This window comes from Pararge aegeria, chromosome 7 (assembly GCF_905163445.1).
Source record: "Pararge aegeria chromosome 7, ilParAegt1.1, whole genome shotgun sequence".
Lineage (NCBI taxonomy): Eukaryota > Metazoa > Arthropoda > Insecta > Lepidoptera > Nymphalidae > Pararge > Pararge aegeria.
The window spans coordinates 2,921,500-2,932,371 of record NC_053186.1 but is presented as its reverse complement, the minus strand read 5'-3'; the positions used below and the strand labels follow the sequence as shown (position 1 = coordinate 2,932,371).

Below are 10,872 nucleotides of genomic sequence, written 5' to 3'. Positions count from 1 at the left end.
AAATAAAAGAAATTCAAACAAATGAGGTGGACTCTTTTGCCTATAATAGAGAAAAACCAATAAAAGGAAGTGTTTGCACTGTGGGAGCACTCATCCATACGGTCAGTGCCCTGCTTGGTCTAAAACATGTGCAAAGTGCAATAAAGAAACCATTTTGCTAGAATGTGCCGTACTATTAAAACTGCTAATGAAGTGACAATCGAACCTGAGGTAGATTACTACATTGAAACGGTTACCTGCAAGTTGTCAGTCGATTCATTAGCCTGGTATCAAGATGTAATGCTACCAGGAAACAATAAAATAAGTTTCAAATTAGATCCTGGAGCTGATGTTAATATTTTGCCTGTGCACCTTTTTGAAAAAATAAATTCAACTAATCCTATAATATTGTCCGACACATGTGCAAGACTGGAAAGTTGGAATGGTTTTAAGACACCAGTTAAAGGATTAGCTAAAATGAGTATTGGAGTAAATAACAAAACATATTTAGAGACATTTTGCATAGCAGGAAATGAGAATTCAATGCCAATATTGTGTCGTGATGCATGTGTGCGGCTGAACTTGGTAAAAAGAGTACTCTCTGTGTTAAAAGAAAATAAATGGAACAAAGAGGACTTAATCAAAGTTAATAGTGATTTATTTACAGGTATTGGTAAGTTTAATAAAACTTATGATATTAAGTTAAAGAAAGAGACAATTCCAACTTCCAAGCCACCATTTAGAGTACCACTTAAACTAAGACCCAAATTGGAAGCTGAACTGATTAGACTGGAGGGTCTTAGCATTATTAGTAAAGTAAGAGAGCCATCTGAATGGGTAAATATATTAGTAATAATTGAAAAACCCGATAAAACCATTAGAATATGCCTCGACCCAAAGGATCTAAACAATGCAATTGTTAAAGATTATTGTTACATACCAACTATTGCAGACTTATCTACTAAGTTAAATAAATCTAAATTCTTTTCAGTATTAGACCTCAAAGATTCATTTTGGCATATTTGCATTGTCTGAAAACAGCTCTAATTATTGTACTTTTGCTACTATGTTTGGTATGTACAAATTTAATCGTATGCCTTTTGGTGTATCTATTGCCTCAGAAGTTTTTCAAAAAATTTTTATCAGAAATATTTAGCTCTATAACAGGAGTTGTAAATTACATAGATGAAATACTTTGTTTTGCTGAAACGGAGGAGCAAATGAATTCAATTTTGTCCCAGGTGTTTAAAAGAGCGAGAGAGTATAACCCATCAAGTCGAGATCCGAAAACATCGGCTCGTTTTTAGGCTTGGTTGGGACTGTAGACAGCGCTTTTGGTTTTGGACCGGTGGCGTTAGCGTCACGGGGTGGCAATGGTGGAGCCGCTGTGTTTTCTGAGCCTGCGGAAGACTTCTTGAATAACTTTCCACGTTGATTTTTGCCTCCAGGCTGTGCTGCTGGTACCTCATCATTTCCCTTCTGTAAATTCTGATCACAGGTAGTGGTTGCCATCGTGGCGGGCCGTCCAAATCTCTGATGAAATTTGGGCAATTGAATAAACAATTGTTCATTGTAAAGTCAACATCTCCTGAGGATGCTCCGGTTTCGGAGCGAAACGTGCGTAGAGGGTATATTGCCGATAGGAAATGTTTGAAACATGTTAATTGCGAAATATTGCTCTGTTGCGATGGATTTCCACATACCATACGGTGGCCCATCTGCCTGGTTCATCAACTATTAGTATTTAAAAATTAAATAGCTGCCCAATAAGCTTAATTGTCTATACTCCGCGATAAGCAGGAGAATCTGTAAGGTGTAATTTATAATTTCTTCAATCTTTATACTCCACATCAAACAGACCTTCCGCAATGTATTCTCTACGCACCGTTCGCTCAACAATTGCTAAGTAAGCATTAGACTTAGCAATCTTTCATTTCAAAGTCAACACCTTCCGAGGATGCTCCGGTGTCGAAGCGGAAATGGGAATTCCGAAAAGAAGCTAATATCCAATGTTTAAAAAATCACAATGAGTCTGATGCGAAGATAAACTTCTTAAGGATTAAATAATATCGTGCGGATGCGCAAGGATACTAACTTTCCGATTTATGGAATAAGAATCTCCCTCCTTTGATCTGGTAGCAATTATTCACAGGCTTTCCCAAAGGGGGTTTTGGTTAGACGGGGGATCTGTCGTAAAACATGCGAACATCTCGTTTTGTTTTCACTAAACCTAGGAAATGATTTACGACACCGATTTAGCGGTGCGTAATTTTTAGGGAATTCGAAAACTGACACTTGACAGATAAAAAAATTTATTTAGTTTTTCTTTAATAACCTTAAATTCATACTAAAAATGAAAAATATGATAATACAAACTCAAAATACGACAACTCGTGGCAAGAGTCATAGACAGGTTAGTTCGTATGAGTTTCCTAGTGAAAATCGATTTGTGAGGTAAATGAGACACTCCTTAGATAATGTGCTACTTAATTAGGTATTGTCTTGTACGTCGGGCGTTAATCACACACATAACGTGGGCTATGCGTCAAGGGGAAGTAAAAGAAGCATTCATCATAATTTTCACCGATTATCAACTACTGCTAAACGTACCTATTGCTTGGAAACAGTCGCCTCCGCTTTAATATTTAAAAAATAAATTATTATTATTATTATTAATCGCTCAAAGGATAGAAAAATTAATGTTGAATTTTAAAATGTTGAAAAAAGCAAACACAGAACTCTGGCTTTCTATCAGTTGAATCCGTTTTCCGAACTGGTCGTAGTCACTACAAACAAACAGAATCGATGTTTATAAATTAGACCTTGATCATCACCCTGTCAACCGGTGGACGTCCACAGCTGGATATAGGTCCTTTCTAGGGAGTTCCAAATTCCGCGGGCTTTATTAATTCATAATATCATCGTAAACATCGTCATCCTCACTTTCAGTATCGACACTCTCGTGTATATTTCTAACTATATCTTTAATAGTATCATCGACGGTTTCCTCCTCAGATGAAGCGTCCAAATTATCAACGTCATATACAATCCACTTTTTAATGCCGCCATCTCTGGTTAAAGTTAACCAATTTTTGGTCAATACTTTTTTAAGTTTAACCAAAATATATTGCCCCTTGTTCACATGGGAGCACTTTTCCTTATCAACTACTCCGTAAAGTTCTAATTTAAAAGCAAAATCCGTATCATGTAAATTAGCACTGAAATCCAAAACCCGATCACTCATATTTAGTTTATAATCATCGGCGCCAATTAACTGAATTTTTACAGTTACAGAGGTTTTATTTTGGCGCCAAACTAACTTTGGTCGCCTTTTCTGATCTTCTTCAGTGAAATTTAATGATGACTTCATTTTCTTATTTGCTGAATTTGCTGATTCTAAAACTGGACTAATTTTATGGTCAGCATCAATTTTTTTTTCTAAAAATGGCTTATTTTTCTCAACTTTTTCATCATTAATCAAAGTTGTATCCTTGGGTGATACTTTCGCCAGTAAAGTACCATCAGGTGAAGTCAAATCATCTGAATCTAATTCAATAGCTTCAGTTTTTTGAATAACATTTTTAGGTTTGTTAAATGCATCTTCAGGTTTTACGGTGTTAACTTGAGGCACGTTATCTCGAAGCTTTTTGAGATCCTTAAGAACTGGGAATAAGTCCATATAATTATCGCCAACGTTAACATCCCATTTATCTGAATCATCACTTTCGTTATCAGAATTGACTAAAGGAACTGATCTTAATGGAGTTTTTAAGAATGTATTACTTTGTGATGGAACGACGGATTGTTCATCCATACTGACATTCACCTGTTCTTGATGGCCTCTTGTCACAGCTTCTTCGTAATCTTTATTTTTCATATCGACAGTAGGATTTCGTTCTGGTTCTTTCGTTTTTAAATTTTCGAGGTATTCTATCTCGCTATGTTTTTCTTGGGCAAGATTCAAATCGATCATTAGCTGGTTTAGAATAACATCATGTTCTATATTCGTATCTATTACAGCTACACCGTATTTATGACCATTTGTGAATTCGGCTGGCTCTTTGGAATAATATTTAACGAATAAATATTTTAAATTGCCACTATCATTATAGCAATTATCAATGAACCAGTATGTACTAAAATCTGTCCATTGATCACCTAACGGCTTAATTCCTACCAACCGACATTCAATAGCCTGGAAAGGTAGTTGGTTTACTAACTGTTCTGTAATTGGTATCAAATGATTCAATGGAATTTCCCTCCAATCTCCTTGGTCAACGAAAAAGCACTTGACTGAGTCCTCTTTTATATGATCGATTCGAGCACGTTCATATGTTTCATCATCGGGGAATTTGGCTAAAACTATTTCGCCTTCTTTCACACTTCCACATTGCGTAGGGTTTGCATCGACGTATTTTTTAATGTCCTTTAAAAGTCCAGACATGCAAGACTCAAATTTGTCAAGACGTACAAAGAATTTATCAGGATTAATTGCAGACGCAAAGAACACGCTTGACATGCAATCAACTTCTAAATGGGCCCAAGTACCATTGGAAAGATTTTTAACGGGATCTTTAGGTTCTATCATCTTTGATTCTTGCTTCACAGTCAATCCACTTTGTATACATAATTTTTCAAGTTTGATTAAATGTGCTGGATTTGGTATTGCATGATTTCTTAACAATTCTTGTTTCAAATCGTATTTTACAACTACTTCGTTGAGAGAAGTCAATTCTTGGCAAGCTTCTAGAGTGTTAACGAATATACAGTTACCGATAGTTAGGGCGACATTACCTCTAACAAATAACTCTGTATCTGTATTTGTGATATTCTTAAGCCTGTCTCTGGCTAAGTCTGAGAAAGTTATATCTTTGTCTTTGGGTTCTATATTGGCCAGTCGGACTAGCACAACTTGCGAAGCTATCTGTTTCAGTTCTTCTGGTAGATGGTAGAGATAAATATCCCTTGTCACTTCCATCCGTTCCTCATCGATCAATTTCACTAATACTTTATTAGGATTACCTCTTTCATATTTGCTCAAAATCTTCAATACTTGGCATCGTAAGAAGAAATTTAATTTTATAGATATTGCACAAACATCACCAATTTTAGGTATGCCATGAAGTTTTTTATTAGACTCCTTGCTATAATACGTCCCCATTTTCATAGAAAGTTTACTGTACGTTTGAGGGTAGTTAGTTGTCGTTCCATTCACAGTACACGATAGTAGTCTCGCGGAATATAAAGTTGCAGACTGATAGTAAAGAATTTTACACGTAATCGTTCCTCCTTTAGGCATCCAGTCTTTAGGAGAGTCGTATTCTTTAAAAATCGTATGTCTTTCCTGACAATTGTAAATATCAGGACAGTATCCTAAAGTAAGTAGACTATCACAAATTGGATAGTATTTTATAGCTTTAATCTTATCCTTTTCTGCTAAGATATTGGATGAAATCTCATCTAAAATATCGGGTACATTGTCAGTGCAACGTTTTATAAAGTTCAAAAGTTTCGGCAATTGTTCTACATTGTTTTCTTCTAATAGAATTTTAATTTGGATATTTTCGTTATTTGCCTTAAAAATGGAGGGGTAATTATCATTCAAAACGGAGAAACGTTTGCAAAACATTGAAAACAAAGGTGGCATTGAGTAATGAATTAAATTGTGAGCATCAGTTATATTCATGTGCATTAAATTACTGTCACAGCAGATAAGTATTGGACCAATTAAAGGTTCTTCGAAATCCGCCCATGAAACACTCATATTGTACAAATCGTGAATGGTCATATCATTGTCACATGAGAAAACAACGTGTTTAGATCGTTTTAATGCTTTTTCTAACAACGCTACTTCGTCATTCGACCGACAGACTATAACAGTTCTTTTGGAAGCGTTAATATCCTTCAAAAATTCAAATACAGAGTCAATTTTATTCTCTTTTTTAATAAGAGTCACCGATGTATTTGATTTAGAATACAAGACGCATTCTTGGAATGCACCAATAACGACTACTGTATCAGGAATTTTCTTTGCTAAAGGTGTAAAAAAATCGCACCATATCCGAGAGGCAACTATATATTGGACTTTCAAATGTTTGTCCGCTCTTAATTTTAGCATTTCTTTGATTTGGTATGTAAAATATTTAATATCATCAGCGTACACTTCCGACAAACGCTCGCAATCATCTAGAACAAATGTTGAAAGACGCCCTAATTCAACCCCAAAGTCTGTGGCTTGCATTAACCTAACCAGACAAGATGGGGTGGATATTAACAAATCACATCCATTCAGTAAAGAAGTTGTTATATGAAAGTTATCAACACCTGCATAACAAGCTAAAACTCTTTTCTTAGATTCCAGAAACATTTTGGCCTTCTTCTCAACGTAAGTGACAGATTGTGCTGTAGCGCAAACTATAATACAAACTGGGCCACATCTCTCACAATTTAACTGTATAGAATCGCTAATTAAGCTACACACAGCCGGTAAATAACCTAAAGTCTTTCCACTACCCATCGGACTGATTATGAATAAACTTAATCCTCGTAAAATTACAGACCAAGTTATAGATTGCACTGTCATAGGCTGATCTATTGATAAGTTTCTAATAACATTATGAATGTGACCGTTAAAATAAACATCTCTGAGCTCAAAAACAGGTTGAATACGATTATCTCCTTTGGAATGTACCATTAGAACTGGAGAGACCAGTTTATCGACAAAAACAGATATATTAGGATCAATATTTTTAAACGGATTTACGTGGTTTTTAAGTTTAATTATGCTCACTTCCTCATTAGCAGGTATACCATCCTTTTTGCTGATACTATCATCTTTATATTTCAAGGTTAATCTATCAATTACTTTTTCAATACTTTCGTCGCCACTAGATGAATCTTTATTCGAAGTGTCCGAACCAGAAAAGTTGCAATTTTGTTTGACTGTGTTATAGTAGACTTTTAATTTGCGTTTAATTAATGAAGATGTATATTTATCAACTGAATCATCACTGTTAATATCTCCGCTCTTATTATGTAATATATTTTCCTTTTGTATTGGCTTTTTATTATAAACTAAATTGTACCTGTTACTACTTTTTACAGATTTTCCATCATTTTGTACTATTTTATCACTATCATTACTAAAATTTACATTATTAACCTTTTGTAAATAGTCTTTAAGAGTGTTTTTGTTAGTTATTTCAATCCCAACTTCAGAGTCAACTTCATCATACATACGATCACATTTCTCTGGAGCTTCTTTTTCTGCATCCAATGTCAGCTCCTCTTCTTCTACAAAGTCTGGTACTGTCATAAGTTGGATATTGAAGCTGGTTGGCCGTAATCCTGGTGGGCCAAACGCAATCCGAGTTACGCTACCACTACTTACGTTGGTGGCAGCTCTCTTAGCTGAAAAATGTAATTACAACTTGAGATTTTTAGAGATGTGAAGGCTTTGTACCAGCATAAGCTTAAATAAGCAAGCAATTTTATTAAGACACGCCGATTAACCGTGGTCTACGAGCGACGGTTATATTATTATTATTGTCACTGATAATCATTGCAGATAGTAAATGCAAACAGATAGTAAATGACCTCCCGAAGTTTAGAACAACAAGGTTGGTTGTAAGCAATCAGACCCGCTCTCAACTCACAAAAGACAATTTATTTTATTCCCGTAAATTAAAATCCACTCTAAATATGAAAGTGTTTGTTTTTTGATACCTAGGTTTAGGTCAACCGGTGCACCAACCTTATTGAAAAAACCACTGTTGCATTAAAATACTAGTGTAAACTAACATGGATATTAATTAATATCCATAAATAAATAAATAAACAATCCTATATTTCAGCAAGAGGTGTCCGAAAAAAACAAACACATTCACTTCATAAACAGTTATTCCAACTTACAGTTATTATCTTTTTTCTCTTGAAATCCATCACCTCTAGTTATTTCTCCACAGTGGTCAGTTAGATTTTTTGTTACTTGAATTTCATAACCAGAATTCAATTTTTGTCCAAATTGATTACAACCTTTATCAATATTTTTCACATTATGTTTTTCCTGTCCTAGTTTCGACTCTTCCGCCGAACGAACATTTTGAACATTTTGTATATCCTCATTAGTTTTTCCACTTTCTGATCCAGAACTTATTCTTCTTTTAAACTTTTCAACTTCATTAAACTGTTTTAACTTTCTACTTAAGATGTTTTCTTTTGTAACTACATCCATTTCTGAAGATGTATTATTGTCACTAGTAGTACTTAGAGCTTCATTAGTTTGGTTTAGGTTTTCCTTAACCCTTGAACTGGTGTTCAAAAAATTTACTATGTCACTGTATGTTTGGTTTAAATCTCCAGATTTCTTAGAATTTGACATCATAGATAATTTTTTTATCAAATACTGTGACTTCAGTGTCTCCTTGTTCGCTTCTGGGTTTACAGATTTATCTTTATGGTAACCACGACCCAGAGATTCTTCATCAACATCTTTGCACAGTTCAAAATCTTTGTATTTATTTTTTAGTGTTTTGTTAAGAACCCTATCATTTAACACTAAATTAGACACTGATAGTTCTGATTCAAAACTTTGTGTCATTTGAAATACAGATGTCTGTTTTTCAACAGATTTCTTCCAATTATTTTTTGGGTATTTCATTCTTTTATAATAATTTTCAAGCTTCATGATTACAGTTTGAGTTTCATCTGGGTTTAATTTAGTGTTTAGTTTACCGCAACTTAGTTTCTCATGAAATTCACAAACATCTTTATAAGCAAAGCCAGATTGAAGTAAATGTTTTGATAGCTTTTTTAGCTTTCCAGTCTCTGATTTGATTAGTAGCTCCCCATATTTATGTAAGTTGTCATCAAATATGGATGTTCTGTAAAAAAAATTAAAAAATATATAAATCTCACCTTTGAGTTACTGAGACCTACTGTGGTATGTTGGCTTAAGCTCTAGACAGCTCTAAAAAGACAATGCCTATACCTAAGTGAGAGACTAATCATTGCTCCTGAATTTAGGAATGAATAAATACACTTTTATAGCACACAATATAGGATAATCATAAGAAAAAAAAGGGAAGTAAGATAAAAGGTAAAATTATTTTTGCTACATCGCAATCTCTTCAAGGAATATATTTTCTTTTCTATCTTTGTAATTCTGAGGTTTCTACAGTTTTAATTATATTTATCTCTATTACTAATTATGTTACACATTCAATCTAGTCATTTAGGTTGGGTAATTAATCTTGTATGATAACTGATAACAAAGATTGTTTGATTCCTTTATTTTGTCTAAAATTGTTAAGAATGTCTTAACAAGACCAGTTAAGACTTGTTATGACTTGTTAAGACATTCTCACTAGCTAGCCCAGAGATTGGCAATTGGAATTGTCCTATCCACACTTCTGAGTGTGTTAATCTAACGTCCCATTTATAATATAATATACCACAAGTGATCATATTCTTTAAAACCTGCAAATCATCACTGGAGAAGCAAAGGAGGTCTATGCTTTAAAAACCTCTTTCCTTTGAGAGAGGAGACAGCACTATACATTTATAGTTTATAGAACATAATTATTCTAAAACGTATGACAATGACCTGTTTGTTTGTTTGTACTTACTTTACACACTAACTAAGCAAGCAATAAACTTAATTTTTGGCATAGAGTTAGTTGAAAGGCCTTGGGTTACAAAGACTAGTTTTTATCCTGGGAAAACAGCCTTATCCAATAGAAAAACAAAAAATCGTAATAAATACAATAATAGACAAAGAACACAGGTAATAGCTAGTAATATAATAAGGTACCTTCGATCTATATGTGTCGGCGAAAACCATATTTCATCTTTTTTCTCAAAGAAATCTTTCATAACAACAGAGGTAGCGGGCAGCCAGTCATTACATTTTTTGCTATTCAGACCCTCGGTTATGACATTCAACGTCTTTTCCAGTGGTAAAACGCCGTAAACGCCAATTTGTTCGAACAAATACTCATTTTTTGGCAAAAACTGATCACAGACTTCTACCCAAATAAGATGAGGATTTAAATAACTTAGAACCTCTACTCTGTAACAGCCGGATGGCATTTTGACGGATTTGTTATTTTGTTCAAAGATGTGCTGAGTAGTTTAAACGCTGCATTTTGTTTTAAGAAGTAACTTAATTGCAATGGTGACGTTGGAGCCCACTCCGGTAGCACTTCGCTACCTGGTGTAAAAATACAAAACTAAATATATACTGGCTAAAAGGAACGTAACACACGATGTTTCGACGTTTTACAAATTAAAAAAAATATGCAATCACGGTATGGTAACCAAACAAGCAGCATTAAAAATTAGAATACAAAATTTAAACTCCAATTTTCAATAACGAACGTGTTCTGTGTTTTACAAGAAGTGGAAATGTCAATGTCAAATGTCAAGCACATCCCCGCACATGTCAATTTTATTTTTTCTTTTTTCATTCTTGTGGGGGAAAATGCAAGGGTATATCACCGTAATGGACACGTCAAGTCAAATTAGAAATCATAGAGTAAATCAGAATCAGAATTATGAATCGGACTACTTTTAAGTTTGTGTTTCAAATAATAGTGCTAAAATTTAACATATCTCCAATCATATTTATTAGATCTAGACGAAACTTGGGCAAATCAAAGCTAATAAAAGATTATTTATGAGCTGATAAAAAGTATCCTATGATACCTCGTAGTATGAACTCAAATCGTGCAAGGTTTCATTTGAATTCATTCAGTAGTTTCAGTGTGATGCCCAGCCCAGATACAGACAGACAGATACGAATGTTTTTGTAAGCTTACAGTCGCAAATCAATCTAAGCTCCTTTTTTTTATTTATTTTTTTAATGGCTTGCGTTTGTACCAATTGGGTACGATT

At 34.2% G+C, this 10,872-nt stretch overlaps 1 protein-coding gene across 1 annotated transcript; it reads right to left on the bottom strand.

Moving 5' to 3' along the window:
- LOC120624955 (putative ATP-dependent RNA helicase TDRD12) lies at positions 1-10,353 on the bottom strand. Its single transcript, XM_039891799.1, has 3 exons — positions 9,791-10,353; positions 7,891-8,861; positions 1-7,389 (listed from the first exon to the last, which is right to left on the bottom strand). The coding sequence occupies exons 1-3, from the start codon at positions 10,066-10,068 to the stop codon at positions 2,885-2,887; spliced, it is 5,754 nt and encodes a 1,917-aa protein (XP_039747733.1). The 5' UTR covers positions 10,069-10,353; the 3' UTR covers positions 1-2,884.
- Between the last annotated feature and the right edge of the window lie 519 nt (positions 10,354-10,872).

Bases quoted from the DNA above. Each gene is read 5' to 3' on its own strand.
- LOC120624955 (XM_039891799.1), bottom strand. From the start codon at position 10,068: ATGCCATCCGGCTGTTACAGAGTAGAGGTTCTAAGTTATTTAAATCCT. The intron at 8,862-9,790 runs GTACCTTATTAT...TTTTTTTTACAG, and splicing joins CCGACACATATAGATCGAAG to AACATCCATATTTGATGACA. The intron at 7,390-7,890 runs GTAAGTTGGAAT...TACATTTTTCAG, and splicing joins AGAGAAAAAAGATAATAACT to CTAAGAGAGCTGCCACCAAC.